General features: G+C 45.0%; 1 protein-coding gene across 1 annotated transcript; it reads right to left on the reverse strand.

The window, feature by feature from the left end:
* Positions 1–343: 343 nt before the first annotated feature.
* Positions 344–3,519, reverse strand: LOC131004780 (protein CYPRO4). Its single transcript, XM_057931543.1, has 2 exons — positions 1,540–3,519; positions 344–834 (listed from the first exon to the last, which is right to left on the reverse strand). The coding sequence occupies exons 1-2, from the start codon at positions 3,190–3,192 to the stop codon at positions 553–555; spliced, it is 1,935 nt and encodes a 644-aa protein (XP_057787526.1). The 5' UTR covers positions 3,193–3,519; the 3' UTR covers positions 344–552.
* Positions 3,520–16,179: the final 12,660 nt, after the last annotated feature.

Genomic DNA, 16,179 nt, shown 5'->3' on the forward strand with positions numbered 1-16,179 from the left:
TTTTCTTACCTTGATTTTTGCGTTTATGATAAATGTCTACTCCATTTTTTGTTGCATCGTTTTTGTATGAATGCCTCTCTTATGTTGTCTCCGGCAAAAAATGCTATAAATAAATATCGCTCTTATATTTCACGTACTGATACCAGCTGTGTTGATAAACTTGTATCAGTATAACGAAGTTGAAAAGATCCATAGCTTATCAAGTGTGTGAAATTAGCGATATGTTTATGGTTAGGCAACTAAACTTACAAACGAGGAATCAGATTCATCAACAGAAATCGACATTGTTGCATATAGGTTTGGCTTCTTTTCAAGTTCTTGTTTGGTCTGCTTCGGGTCGAAATTAATGTTTTACAAATCAAACTCTTGCTAATATTTAAATTTCAATTGTTAGGAAATACAAAGGTGAAGAATCAAATCAATTCCCTATACAAGAAAAAACTCTAAATACCCACTGAAAAAGGACACTCCTCCATCTACACACCAAAACATACTAGATTGAGGAGGTATATAAAATAAAACAAGTACCGACAAGCCAACATCCTCATCTCATCATCGTTTCCCCGACATGCTGAAGGAAGTTACTTTCATCGGAGTTGCCACAACAAGCGGAGCTTCAGGGGAACTGCCCGATGCAAATTTGTCGTGCATGAACCGGCTCTCGATTATGGATTCATCCTTCAATACTATCTTGTAACAGTAGCAGCTCTTCAGTCCTTGCTGCTTCTCGTAGCAGTGATGTGCGCTGTTCTTCACTTGCTGAAAGTTCCATATCACGCTGAACTTGCCCACCGTAGCAACCAGATGCTTTTCTTGTTTACCACTCTCGGTAACCTGACAAATTCAACAAACACGTATTAGATTCAAAGAGCGTAATCAAACCAAAACTCACTGCGCCAATATTGCAATTGATCACATAACAGGGCAAGGGCAAATATTTGAGTGTACCAACTTATTGAAATAAAATTAACCACGGAAAAGATGAAGGTAATAGATGAAAAGAGCTAGTCTAATGCAAACAATGATTGCCAGAAGCTTACTTAGTTCGCAGTCCTTAGAGGAACAAACACGCGTACATATATACCAAGTGGTTGATATAGTTAGTTTAATTATCTTTGTTTCAATATCAAAATCCCAAACCAAGAATCCACATGCTTATGGAGAACTCGACAAATGGTTTCCCTCGGAAGGGAGATCTCATGCCGCATAATTAAGCAGTTTGCATGGAGTCTATCTAGATACCGACCACTTGCAAGTGAAAAAATGTATGCCAAACACGGCGTCATGTGCAATATCAATATCCATCATAGCAAGCAAACAACTAGTAATGAAGAGGATTCAAGTCCAAAAGATCAAATCCAGATGCAAGGCTCTTAATATGACAAGACAAAAAGCTTAAGGACCGGGGGGGGGGGGGGGGGGGGGGGGGGGGGCATATAAATGATTGATAGGCTAAGCACATACTCAAGCATGTAAATATCATACAAATACATTTTTAGGCAAAGGAGTCAAAAGGCAATATATTTGCAAGTTACTTACCCAAGAGAAATGACCAGCGTGGAATTTATTACCAGCTCCAGCCAGATGTGCATCAACAGGAGTGAGCTTCAGCAACCTTGGAGCTGGAATCTTGTTTCCCATCCGTCCAGAAAAACCAGTTTTTGTTCTACCATCCTTATCCGTGAACAAAGTGCATATCAAGATCAAATACGTGTCTGTGGTGCCTAACACCCACTTCCCATCATAGGTGACATCAACCGATGTTATTGGCGAGCCAAGGCCAGGGAACGCAGTTTTCGCCTGCCTCATAGAAGTCCTCGAGTACAGTCTAATCTTCCCATCAAGCGACCCAACAACAATGGAGCCATCTCCAGCAGTTGCAAAGCATTGAAAGTTGGTCCCTCTCGAGAACATGTGACCTTGATTCCAATGCAGCACAGGCGGATTGGCATCTGCGATCTTCTGAACTACCCCCTTCCTATCGCGCATATCCCACTGGCACAAATTGTTATTATCCAGACCCAAAAATGTCGACTCAGAAGGGTCCAATTGTGATCCCTTTGAATCACTAGTGATATCTTTCATAGTGATATCAACGCCATCCTTTGCAAACTTCCACTCTGTAACAATCTTCCCAGTCTCAATATCCAACTGGTGAAGCCCAGTAGTAGGTGATTTCCCTTCCTTCAATGGACTCATCAGCATCATGTTCGTCTCTCCCCTCATCAAAAGCCCCTTCTTTGGTGTTCCGGAGTTTCCAGAACTCGATTCCAACTTCTTGTCATCAAACTTGACATAAACTCCCTTCCCATGAATCCCATGACTAAAGTTCTTGACAACCTGAACTCCTGAATCACTAACCAAGAAACTGTTATCCAATGCCCCCAAAGCCAAGCTCTGAATCCCGCCACCCGTTGCCGCCTCCTCGAATTCCTCCAACAAATCCTGGCTCTCTCTATCCGAGAAATTCACAGGCCTCTTATCCGCAGTCTTCCACTCACCATCATCTGCATCCTCCCACATGGCATCATCTGACTCCTCCGGCTTCACCCAACCTATAAACTCCTTTCCATATATTTTCAATTTGTTTTCTTCTGTCGCTCTCAATCCATAAACATTCTCAAACAAACAGTCCTGAAATTTAGTCACAAAACCCCTATACTCCTCGTCCAGGAAAAATTTCAACGCCCAAACGCCCCTATCCACAAAATCAACCCTCCTCTGATCCCCGAAAAACTTCATCTGCAAATCCGTGGAAACCCTAACAGCGATCTTCTCCCCGATTTTCAAAACCCAAAATCCTTCTCCACGACGCAATTCGTCTTCATCATAATCGTCCTCGTCATCGATTTTCAACTTCTTAACAAACTTATAATAACTGAGCTTCTCAGAAACCACCCACTTCGCCTTGGGCGTGTTGCCGCCGATATGAAGGTAAAGCTTAGCGGCGTTCCTTAAGTCAACTTTAGGTTTCTGAGGCGAAGGAGACGCATTGCTCGGGTATTTCAGCTTTAAAGCATTCAACCTCGAATCGACTTCGTCTAGGGTTTTTGCACTCACCTGCGGGGCACGATCCTCTGCATCGGCATGCTTCTCCGAATAGTGCTCCTCCTCTCTTTCCTCTACCTCCTCCTCGTCGGAATATTCCGAATCGGAAAGCTCGAGCCCTTCGCGACTTTGTGAAGCTCCCATGGTGGTCGCGCTCTGCCTCCGGAATTACAGGGAAATGATAAGTTCAGTTCAATGTTCCGATAAATCAAAAGCTTTCCCCCCAAAAATACCTCTCAATCACGAGCTGAAAATTTCAATTCGAATTTGAGTGACGATCGAGAATTGAAACGTTGATTTTGAGGAGATTTAGGGAGTGAAAAATGGAAAGTGGTTAAATGTGGGCCGCGGTGGGTTATACGATAGGAAAGATAAAGTGTGAATGAATCGGCATCCAAATGGCGACACGTGTGGGCATTGCTTGGTAGCGAAGGCACAACTGTCAGATGCGTTTCAGCCGCGGATAAATCGTGTATAGCTCTTCAAACTGTTCCGTTGCCAGCAATTTATTTTCGTTATTTTGATATAACCACAAACAAAAGGAATTTAAAATATTCGATCATACTTTTCATTTTATTTCGTTTTTAGATTTTTTCCGTCCTGATGCGACTGATATTATGTTTTTTATTTAAATTACATTTAAGGATGTTTACTTTAAAGAATTAACTTTATACATAAAAATAATAAGATTAGTCACTTATTTTATTTTGATCGATTGAAATTTTGGAATATTCCAAAACTCTTAATTATTTCTATCATTTGAATTAATTTTACATAAATTTTATCCCATTAAAAAGATGAGATTGAAGAAATTCCACTCTTGATGATAAAAATACTTAATCAGTCATTTTATCAATCATGTAAAGTAAATATTCTCTTAATAGATAAAAATTACGAATTAATAAAATAAATAAATTCTGCGGAAAATATTAAAAAATATAACAATGAATCATATTAAATGAATAATTAGTTTTACAATGATATATATATATATATATATATATATATATATATAGGGTTAGGTTCAATGAAAAAGACCTAAATGTAAGAAAGAAGAGAGAAGTAATCTTATCCGTTGATCTTATCTAATCTAACGGATATCATTTGTTCACGCCATGTTCAACGGATTTTTTCGTTGAACATTCGTGAACATATATAATATTTTTGGGGGTTCTGGGTTTTGACCCCCCATATGTTCAACGAAAAAATCCGTTGAACATGGCGTGAACAAATCATGTCCGTTAGATTAGATAAGATCAACGTATGAGATTATTTCTTTCTTCTTTCTTACATTTAGGCCTTCTTCATTGAACCTTGGCCTATATATATATATATATATATATATATATATATATATATATCATATTCTACATAAATCTATACGATTCAAAAGTTCCAGAACAATTAGTTAAAAAAATATTTAGCACCTGGTGTTTAACGTAACCAACACCTAAATCTATAAAGGGAAAATATAAATTCTACCTAGTCGAGAAAGCCGGAAAGAGTAACCGATCGGAAACCTTGCACCAAAGAGAAAATAGTCGTTGTGTTCGAAAATATGAGATAGCGTAAGTCCTAATACACGAGCTCGGGCCCTATTTATAGATTTACAAGCGGAGGGGTAAAATAGTAAAAACATCTTCGGTGCATGCGTCTTGCGTGGTGGAAGGGTATGCTGGTAATTTCGATAATACGCGGGAGACCTTCCCGCGCATTTAATAACTCCTCTGGTAGAAATGTCTCTTCTGGCAAAGGCGCCTTCTCTGACGACGTAGTCTCTGGTGGAGATGACTCTTCTGGTGAACACGTCGTCTCTGGTGGAGATGACTCTTCTGACGAACACGTCGTCTCTGGTAAAGGCGTCTCCTCTGGCGATGGTGACTTCTCTGATTTATACTCTCTCCCTGCTCTGCACATATTGCTCCTCACCAACCACTCCCTCCTCTAGTCTGGTTGAACCGGGTATTCTTCGTGTTCAACCAGTGGTGTATTATTAGCATTAACACTTTGTTGTTTTCCTGGATCCCTGTAAATCATAAAGACGTAAGCGTTTTGACATTATGAGAAAGTAAAGATAAGCCCTGTGAATTGTTCTCTGGCGTTTTTGTTACTCCCACCCCCTGGTCTGGCTAGTTCATTTTGGAGTGGTGCAACTAGCCAGAGGACTCGCCCGCGTGGATGACGTCATCCGCATTAAATGCCTGCCCAGTCTACAGTATTTTCCCCGTACCCCGAGGTTACTTTTTAACCTTTGCGTCCTTTCGCCTCTCCGTATAAATTCTCCTCCGTTGATTTTTTCCGTATGCCACGTGCCGTTCATCCCGCGTGCTGGTGGTTGCCCACGTACAATTTTACTTAGTCGATTCGAACTCCCATTTTTCACTATTCTTCTTCTCCAAGTTTTCCAAACGATTTTTCTGCATTTTCCGGCGATTTCCTCACTGTTCCGGCGTTCTCCCGCGACCCTTCCGCTCCAGGTTTTACCGTCCATCTTTCTCTGGCCTAGGTAACTCGCGCATCCTCTTCACTGCAATTTTGTGTTTAATCGTAGCGTAGTGGTATAACTGTTGGTGCTCTGATTGAGCGTGTTAGAAACCCTAGGATTGGCATTTCCCATCATGGCCTGCACCTCCACCCCTCAACCTTCTCGCTCGCCCTCTCCTTCTGCCCGAGACCCCTCATCTTCCTCCCCCTCGCAGCAAGATCTCGAAAATCTTCCTTCCCCCTCTGTTTCTGACGAATCTCAAACTGCGCCCCCTCCCCCTCCACCTAAGAAAAAGGGGAAGAAGACCCCCCAACCCCCCAAACGTGTTCCCCCATCCCGTCTTAGTGTCGCGGAGGTGGAAAAATTGAGAAGCAAATGTAAGCGTCCTGAAGGTTTAAGGTTCGAGGCCTTCTCTAAGGATTCAACGCCTCCCGAAAGCCTTCGCCATCCCAAGGTGATAGTTGTTTGGAAAGCCCAGATAGATGCTGGTTTAAGGCTCCCTCCTCCTACTCTGCTGGTTGACGTTTGTAACTATTTTCACATCCCTTTCTTTCAAGTCGCTCCTTCTGCTATCCGGAGGTTATATGCCTTCCATGTTTTGTGCCGGGCTCACGGTGTTGGGGACACCGCCAAATTGTTCTGTCAGACCCAGACCCTTCGCATGCAGGGCAATCCCCTGTATAGCTTTGCTGCTCACCCGAAATATCCTACTACCTTTCTTTCCTCTCTGAATTCTTTCGATAAGGGCTTCCTGAAGCATTATTGTTATGTGCGCACTCTTTTCGGCACCTGGCGCGACTATCACGTTTTGGAGCTGGAATGGCATACACGTCGCACTACTTATAAACCAGCCTCTCCTGAGGTCCCTTCTACCCGTGACCAGAATATTATAGCCCACCTTAACGCTATGAATAAGGCCCAGCCCCTAGACTGTAGGTACCTTGCTGAGAATAATTCATCTCTGGCATACAATGGTCTATTTCCCCTGTACCCAGAGAAATCAATAGGTAAAAAAAATATACATTAAAAAACATATTAGCTTTTGTTACCCTGATTTTAATGATGTGAAATTTTGGTTTGCAGATATGTCTTGGAGGCACAAGTGTGGGGACAATTTGCCTGACACTCCTTCTCTTGCTGGCAGCGGGGAACATGGTGCAGGCGGTTCTGCTTCCGTAACGAATCCCTCGGAACAGTCTACTGGGGCCGAGCTGATCCCCATTCCTCCTGTAGTTGAAATCCCAGAGGGGAATGTGGAAGCCTCGCGCCCATTTGACGCGGAAGAAGTTGATGCGGGAGCCCTTGTTCATAGGGGTAGACGCTCCAGCGCTGGTAATGCCGCTGGCACCTGTGAAGAAGATATCCAAATCGTGGATATTACTGATGAGGTTCCTTCGCCCGATTCAGCTCCCGGTGCCACCCTTGCTGAGCTTTCGAAGAAAAGGAAGAGGGGCTCCCTAATCTCTGTGGGTGAGAAGGAGAAACAGGAGAGCCTGAAAAAGGCTGGCAAATCTTCAGAGCCAGCAAGGAAGTCTGCTGGTGGTGTGAAGATTCTCCCCTCTGCTGGGGACAAGGGCAAGGGGCCAGCTAAGAAGTCAGCTGGTGGTTCTAAGGTTCTCCCCTCGGCCGGTGGAAAGGGTAAGGGCAAAGCTGTGGTGCCCTCGGCTGATGAATCAGAGGATCTTGTTCCTGGGCCGATTTCAAGTTTGTCGGGGCAGGAATTTATTGATGCTTTGATAGCTCGTGTCCACTCAAAGGACCAAGAGAAAATGGAAAAGCTGTCCCGACCAGCTTTAGCTACTCAGCTCTGCCAGTTAGCTCTTCAGGTATCCTGCATCTTATACTCTTGTTAAAAATTTTAAGTTACTAACCTTTTTATTGTTTTGTTGGAACTCATTTCATTTTGTTGCAGGTGGAGTCGCGGCTGTGGGGAGCTGTGAAATGCATTCATGACTATGAGATGGCAGAGAAGAAAAGAGAGAAGGAAAGAGAGAAGGAGCAGGCAGACATTGCCAAGCGCGATGATGATGTTGCTGGAGTTGTGGAGCGCTTGAGCAAGGCTGAAGCGGAGATTGTTGAGTTGAAGGCTCAGCTGGCCCAAACCGAAGTGGAGAAATCTTCCCTGGTTTCTGAATTGACCAGGGCGACCAAGGAGAGCCACGAGAGCCTTGCCAGGTTCAAGGCGGGATACGAGAAAGATTACAAGGAGGCCAGGCGGGGCTGGAAGAAGATACTTGTGGAGGCTCAGAACCGCGCGTACGTCCTGGGGGCTCGAGATCAGCGCCTGGAGTATTTCTTGTCTCCGCAGGGCCAACACTTCCTGGGGGTGATGCTGGAAGGCACTCTGGGGGCTTTCAAAAAGACTCCTGAATACCTGGAGGATTTTGGACCCCTGTTTGCTTATGTGATAGAGCAAACAGCTTCCAAGACTTTGGAGATGGCGAGGGCCACCCCGGAGCAACTTGCTTCCTTGAATTTCCGAGCCTTAATGGATAACCTTAAGGATGAGGAGATAAATAAGCGGATGGGGATCCCTGCACACTCTCCAGGGAAACCAGAGTGGTGGTATCCAGTGCTAGAGAAGGCCATTCCTTATTTTACTTTCGGGATTGGATCTGACTCGTTGCCCTCTGCTCCCATGTACGTGCCTGCTTTCTCTGCTTCTCTGGTGCGCTTTGTGAACCAGCTACGAGATCCCTCTGGCAAGAGCACCCGAACATTCTCTCAATTCAGCATGGAGCTTCCCCTGCCCTCTGACTTAGCGGCTTCTGCCTTCACCGACTCTGCCTCTTCCTCTGCTGCGGTGGATCAGCTATTTGACCTGTACCAAGATGAGGATTTATATGTGCAAGAAGCTGCAAAGCTACTGGACTTGGGTGCTCGTCTCCCCAAGGTGAAGGAAACTGGCATGTTGCCCGTGTTCACAGAGAAAGCCGTCTCCGGCCATGCTTCTGCAAGTGGTGTTCCTCCCCCGGTTTCATCTGCCTCTGCTCCTGTATCCTCTGTTGTCGCTCAAGCTGCTTCTGTTCCTCCCTCTTGATGTTCTCCATCCTTCTCCTGTCTTTACCAAAAGAAATGTTTGTACCAACTGAACACTTACCTCCAATTTTTGATGTATAGCTCTGCCTTCTTGGCGTGTTTATATAAAATTTCTTCCCTGTTCGTACTGCCTTTTCCCTTCGTTCTTTATGTTGTTGTTGTTGCTTGTTTATGTTGAATTTGTATTTGGCTTGGTTTGGCTCGTCATGTGACTCAACCTAGAACACCTCTAGTTTGACTTGCAATAGAACAAGGACATTCTAGTGATGGTAAGTTGACCCAGTGTCATCTCTCAAGGAAAGTCTTAAAGGGCTTCTAGTAGTATCGTGGGAAAAAGTAATAAAAGAAAGCAGTAAAGAGTTTGATTATTAATCTAAAACTGAAACTTAAAACTGAATTAAAACCAAATTGTAAAATTACTAGGCGAATTAAATTATTAACCCTAGGCAGAATTAAAACAACTTAAATAAAATCTAACTTAAGAAATTAAGTACTTGTAAATTAAAAATAAAACTAATCTAGGCATGAAACTAAAATGCATAATTTAAATTGCATAATTAAAAAGAAAGCATAAACATGAACTAAAAACATAAACATGATTAAACGAAAATAAATTGAATTGAAATACGAAATACCGTAAATGTCTTGAACGTGTAATTGTGTCACGCAATCACAATCCAATAAATAACTAAAACTTAACTAAATCGAAAACTAACTAAAAACAATGAATTTTCAATACTATGAAAAAGAACTATGAAAGCAATAAATTCTAAATTTCGGATGCCAAGAGATCTCAAGGATGGAGTCTAAAACTATAGCAAAAGATAGATGATTTTACAATAGAAATGAAACCCTATTTATAGACCTAGCTCTGGTGAGAATAAGCATAGCTAGAAAGTAATCGGTGCTGGCAAGAATAAACATAGCTGGAAAGTAATGGTGTTGGCAAGAATATGCGGAGCTGGAAAGAATAAACATAGCTCTGGAAAGTGAACTCCGATGATTATGCTTGGGAAAGGTAGTCAGCGTTGGCGAAATAGGTGGAGCTGGAAAGTAGTCAGCGCTCAGCGCTGGCAAGAATGGGTGGAGCTGAAAATGGTCAGCGCTGGCAAGAATGGGCGGAGCTGAAAATGGTCAGCGCTGGCAAGAATGGGTGGAGCTGAAAATGGTCAGCGCTGGCAAGAATGGGCGGAGCTGAAAATGGTCAGCGCTGGCAGTTATGAGCTGAGTTGAAAATGGTCAGCGCTGGCAGTTATGAGCTGAGCTGAAAATGGTCAGCGCTGGCAGTTATGAGCTGAGCTGAAAATGGTCAGCGCTGGCAGTTAACTCTGGCACTTAGCTCTGCTATGTCGATGTCTGCTAAAAACACCATTTTTAGCCCAAAAATCTCCAAAATTGCATTCTTCCATCTATAAACCTAAATCTCCTGCAAAGCATCAAACAAACCATAAAACGCACCAATTTCCAGAAGATTTAATTTAAAATATGCACATGCAAACCCTTAAAATTAGAACAATTAAGCATAAATCAACCCCCCCACACTTAGCCTTTTGCTTGTCCTCAAGCAAAATCCATATGAATCCTAGGAAGAGATTGATTTCAACAATGCAAATTTCCATCCAAACATTCACAAAGTCAATTCAAAATTTTATCAACAACACACATCTCTTGATCATGCAAGTAACTCAAAGTTTAAGACGCAACAAAAGAGTAATGCAAGTAATTCGATCAGACCCGATTCTCCGCTAGAAGTGAATTCCCTAATGTGATCACTTTTTGTGCTTAAGATTTTCAATAGTTGAGCCATAATTCATGAAATAAAACCATTTGGATGTAATCCAAAGTCTTTTCACGTAGTTTCCCATGCTCATAGATTTAGTCTAGAGGAGCAGAGACTCAGAGCTGTCACGTTTTCAGAACAGGCCACATGTTTCAGAGCTGGAATTTTCAGAGTTGGCAATTCGTCCAACATTTTTCACATTTCACAGATAAGATACAATCGTAGGTAATCACACTGACAATACTCCTTCTAGTATCTACCGGACAAATCACGTTTTACTAACTTACAATCATGTTGCAACAAAACTCATAATTCTTTGCATAATCAAGAGACGCATATTAAAAATAAAACAAGAATAACCACCATTCATTCACAAACCCTAAATGCACATCGAAAACCATCTTCTCTTCCACAAATTCATAAAAATTCGCATGAGACAAAGACCAAAAACTAAGCATAGAAGACTAATCTCGCCAATTTTTTTTTTTATTTTATTAATTTTTTTTTTTAAATATAAGCACAAGAAAACACCCCCACACTAAAAGCATGCCATGTCCTCAGGGAAGAAAAGAAATATGAATAGTTTAGAAAACATCCCTGATTATCGGCATTGAAAAACTGAAGCATCGTGAGAGGCGGTTAAGAAAGGGCTTTGCGGTCTGTTGCAAGTGTGGAGAGTAGCAGCATTGATAGCTGCAGACTAGAAAGGCAGCGCTGACTCAGTGTGTTGAAGAGCGGCTCCACGTAGCAGCTAGATATCGCCACCTTCGTGTCGTCGGCCCCGCCTTTCAACGCCATGGCCAAATTCGAAATCAAGTCGCCTAACGAGTTTCCCACGCTAGGTCAGTTCAGCGCTGACGGGTGTTGGGCGCAGCAGGGCGTGATGGCAGCAGGGCTGAATCTTTGGGAGCGAAGGTACTTGCATTTGGCAGCGCTGGCGTTATGCCGCGCTGAATATGGAGAGTGAAGGTGCTGGTAGCGCTTTCATGTAGCAGCGCTGACGTTCTGCCTTGTTGAATTTGGAGAGCGAAGGCGCTGGCATAGAAGACTGATCTTCGCATGAGGCATGGTGTGCGAGAGGCATGGTGCTGGGCAGCGCTGCGCATGAGGCAGCGCTGCCGGGAGCGTGGCTGGGCGGTCTTGGCGGCTGGCAGCGCTGGCGGCTGGGCGGGCTGGCAGCGCTGGCGGGTGGCAGCGCTGACGGGGTGTGGCTGGGCGGTGTTGGGTGGCAGCGCTGACACGACGCCCGTGACGGGTGGCGGTGCTGGCAGCGCTGACGGAGGCGTGGCTGGGCGGGGCGGGGCTGGGCTTGGTGGCAGCGCTGGCGGGTGGGAGCGCTGCCGGGGGCGTGGCTGGGCGGTCTTGGCGGCTGGCAGCGCTGGTGTGGCTGGGCGGGCTTGGCGGGCTGGCAGCGCTGGCGGGTGGCAGCGCTGACGGGGTGTGGCTGGGCGGTGTTGGGTGGCAGCGCTGACACGACGCCCGTGATGGGTGGCGGTGCTGGCAGCGCTGACGGAGGCGTGGCTGGGCGGGGTGGACGGGCTGGCAGCGCGGCAGCGCTGGCGGACTGGCATGTGACCGAGGCGTGCGGCGTTGACGGGTGCGTGGCTGGGCAGGCTGGGCGTCGCTGGCGGGTGGCATTTTTTTTTTTTTTTTAAATACTCTTTCCCCCAAAATTTGCGACGCTGACTGCTTCACTCAATCGGCCTTGCCTTTATTTGCCAACGCTGACTCCTTCAGCTATTTTCCTTTCTTTTGCCAGCGTTGGCTTTTATGGCGTCTTTTCTCCCTTAGCCATTATTGGCAATTCTTGACCTTAGCTTGGTCACTGTGCCATTATAGGCGCTGACGGGTGCGGGTGACGGGTGGCGGATGGCGGAGGATTTCTTGCAGCGCTGACCAATTCGGTTGATTTATGCAGGTGGCAAAAAAAATCAATGCCAATGAAATTGGTCATCATAAATCAACCGAATGGGCGGGCTGGAGCTAAGGCGCTGGCAGCGCTGGAGTCAAAACATGAACGCCAACATCAAAGTATCCATATGGCAACCAAAACTGAGGAAAGACTCAAAACAAACAACGAAAACAAAGAAAGCAAAAGAAAAATAAAAATTAAAAACAAACCAAAGGTGGGTTGCCTCCCACAAAGCGCTAGAGTTAAAGTCTCCAGCCCGACTTCAGAGCTGAACTTCAGCTAGGGTTGTGCAGAGCTTGAGACTCCACCTCCATAGGCGAGCTCTGGTGCTCGTAGTACGGCTTCACTCGATGGCCATTCACTCGGAAACTCTCTTTTATGTGCTCGTTCAACAGCTCTACCGCACCATGCTCGAACACCTCTTTGAGTAAAAATGGACCGCTCCACCTAGATTTCAGCTTTCCCGGAAATAACTTAAGTCGAGAATTGAACAAGAGCACCTTCATTCCAGGGCAAAGCTTCTTGTGGCAAATGCGGCGATCGTGGAGTCGCTTCACTTTGTCCTTGTAAATTCTCGCATTCTCATACGCCTCATTGCGTAGCTCATCAAGCTCCTCCATTTGTAGCGTGCGCTGCTTCACAGCAGAGTCCAAGTCATAGCTAGCAGCCTTGATCGCCCAATAAGCTTTATGCTCAATTTCCACCGGCAGATGGCAGGCCTTGCCATAGACGAGACGGTACGGACTCATCCCAAGTACGCCCTTGAAGGCAGTTCTGTACGCCCAAAGAGCATCATTCAACTTTGCGGACCAGTCCTTGCGCGAGGGTTGAACCGTTTTCTCCAAAATTCCCTTGATTTGCCGATTGCTCGTTTCGGCTTGGCCAGAGGTCTGCGGGTGATAAGGTGTTGCTACCTTGTGCGTGATCCCATTCTTCTTCATGAGCTTTGCAAACAACTTGTTGCAGAAGTGCTTGCCTCCATCGCTAATGATGGCTCTAGGAAATCCGAATCTAGAAAGAATGTTCTCTTGCACAAACTTAAGTACCACATTAGCATCACATGTTCGCGTGGGAATAGCCTCAACCCACTTGGACACGTAATCTACAGCAAGTAAAATATATTGAAACCCATGCGAAGTAGGAAATGGCCCCATGAAATCAATGCCCCACACATCGAAAATTTCGACAATTAATATGCTTTGGAGAGGCATCTCATTCCTGCGTCCGATATTTCCTACTCTCTGGCACCTATCGCATGCAAGAGTGAAAATATGTGCATCTTTGAAAATGGAAGGCCAAAACAAACCTGATTGAAGAATTTTATGTGCTGTTTTCTGCCCCCCAAAGTGTCCACCACAATGATCTTCATGGCACATCTTCAACACTTGTTGTTGCTCCTCTGCCGGCACACACCGTCTAATGACATCATCCTTTCCAAGCTTGAAGAGGTGAGGAATCTCCCAATAGTAGTGCCTGCACTGAGCTAAAAATCTCTTTCTCTCCTGCGATGTCAGCTCAGGTCGTAGAATACCACAAACTAAGTAATTGACAATATCAGCATACCAGGGCTCGGCGCTCGCAGGGCTGAATTGAGCCGCGTTGGGCTGGGCAGCGCTGCATTCGGTGGAGCTGGGTTCGGTAGATCTGGACTCTGCAGCGCTGCACTTGTCAAAGGTTAATGCATATGTTTGCTCAAAAGGAAAAGATTCAGGGATGCAATTAAGATTCGACTCTATCCGATGATTATCCAAGCGTGAAAGGTGGTCAGCTACATGGTTCTCGCTCCCTTTCCTATCCCTGATCTCTACATCAAATTCTTGCAACAGTAAGACCCAACGGATCAGACGAGCTTTAGCTTGAGGTTTAGTCATCAAATATCGCAGCGCAGCATGGTCACTATGAACAATAACCTTAGACCCAATGATGTAGGCACGAAATTTATCTAAGGCAAAGACCACAGCAAGCATCTCTTTTTCAGTAGTGGTGTAATTTACTTGTGCACTGTTCAGAGTTAAACTAGCATAGTAAATTACACGTAACATCTTATCCACACGCTGACCTAGCACAGCTCCTACAGCAGAGTTAGACGCATCACACATAATTTCAAAGGGCAATGACCAATCAGGCGCAATCACCACCGGGGCAGAGCTCAACTTTAATTTTAATGTTTCAAAGGAATTCATGCAAGAGTCATCAAAATTAAAGGGAATGTCCTGAGCTAGCAGTTTGCATAGAGGTTGGCTAATTTTAGAGAAATCTTTAATGAAACGTCGGTAAAAACCGGCGTGACCTAAGAAACTCCTAATTCCTTTAACATCAATAGGGGGTGGCAACTTTTGGATTACCTCCACTTTAGCTCTGTCGACCTCTAGTCCATGCTTAGACACCACATGACCCAAGACAATACCACGTGTAACCATGAAATGACTCTTTTCCCAACTCAAGGTTAGGCCACTTTCAATGCACCTTTGCAACACTACATCAATCTTCGTCAAACAATCATGAAAGGACTGCCCAAAAACCGAAAAATCATCCATAAAAACCTCCACGAATTTACCAATCATTTCAGAGAATATGGACATCATGCATCGTTGAAATGTCCCGGGTGCATTGCATAACCCGAACGGCATCCTCTTCCATGCAAACGTCCCAAAAGGAGTGGTGAAGGCAGTCTTGAGTTGATCTTCCGGGGCGATCGCGATCTGGTAATATCCTGACAAACCATCAAGAAAACAATAAAAATCATGCCCAGCTAAACGATCTAACATTTGATCAACAAAAGGGAGAGGGAAGTGATCCTTCTTGGTGACGGCATTGAGTTTCCTATAGTCAACGCACATCCGCCACCCCGTCGTAGGACGCGTCGGTACCAACTCCATCTTGTCATTGCGCACAACCGTCATTCCTCCTTTCTTTGGCACGACATGCACGGGACTCACCCACTCACTATCAGCGACAGAGTAGATGATCCCTTCGGCCAGCAGCTTAAGGATCTCCTTGCGCACGACATCCATCAGAATAGGATTCAATCGTCGCTGGGCGTCTCGCTTGGGTGTTGCTCCCTCCTCTAGGTTGATTTTGTGCATGCATGTGGTTGGACTTATGCCACGTATGTCTGCCAGGCTCCATCCCAACGCTGCCTTGTTTCTCTTCAATACCTTGAGCAACGCTGCCTCTTGCTCCCAAGTCAGCGTGGAAGATATGATCACTGGCTTCTCCTCACCTGCTTCTAAAAATACATACTTGAGATTGGCAGGGAGTTCCTTTAGTTCCAGCGCTGACCTCTTGGTTTCCATCTGTTCATCAAAGGGCAGCTCGGTATGGCTGGACAACGCTGAGCTCGGTAGAGCGGACTGGTCAACGCTAAAGGGTGGCAGAGCTGGCTGGGCAGTGCTGAAGGGTGCTGAGCTAGGCAGAGTTGACTGTAGCAGCGCGGGAGTCGGCAGAGCTGGCTGCGGCAGCGCTGACTCTTCAGGCAGCGCTGATTCTTCTGCTTCCTTAGCTAATTCCTCCATGTCGGTCGATCCAGCAAAAGCTTACATATACTCCTGTTCCTGAATAAATACCTTCTCAACCAAGCCATTAATAGCATCTATATATGAACATTCATTTATGAAATTCATAGAAGGCATTGCACGATTTTCATGCACCGAAAAAGACACCGACTCCCCTAACACCGTCATTTTAATAGTTCCATGTTGAACATCAATCAAAGTGTTAGTGGTCGCCATAAAGGGTCTTCCTAATAGTAGAGTGTGGTCTCTACCATTCTCATGCACATCCCCAATCTCAAGCACTACGAAATCAACAGGCACAATCAAACCCCCGACTCTAACCAGAATATCCTCTACTATCCCACGGGGGTACCTAACGGACCTATCAGCTAGTTGTAGACACATGCGAGTGGATTTCAAA

This window comes from Salvia miltiorrhiza, unplaced genomic scaffold (genome assembly GCF_028751815.1).
Source record: "Salvia miltiorrhiza cultivar Shanhuang (shh) unplaced genomic scaffold, IMPLAD_Smil_shh original_scaffold_455, whole genome shotgun sequence".
NCBI classification, from domain to species: domain Eukaryota; kingdom Viridiplantae; phylum Streptophyta; class Magnoliopsida; order Lamiales; family Lamiaceae; genus Salvia; species Salvia miltiorrhiza.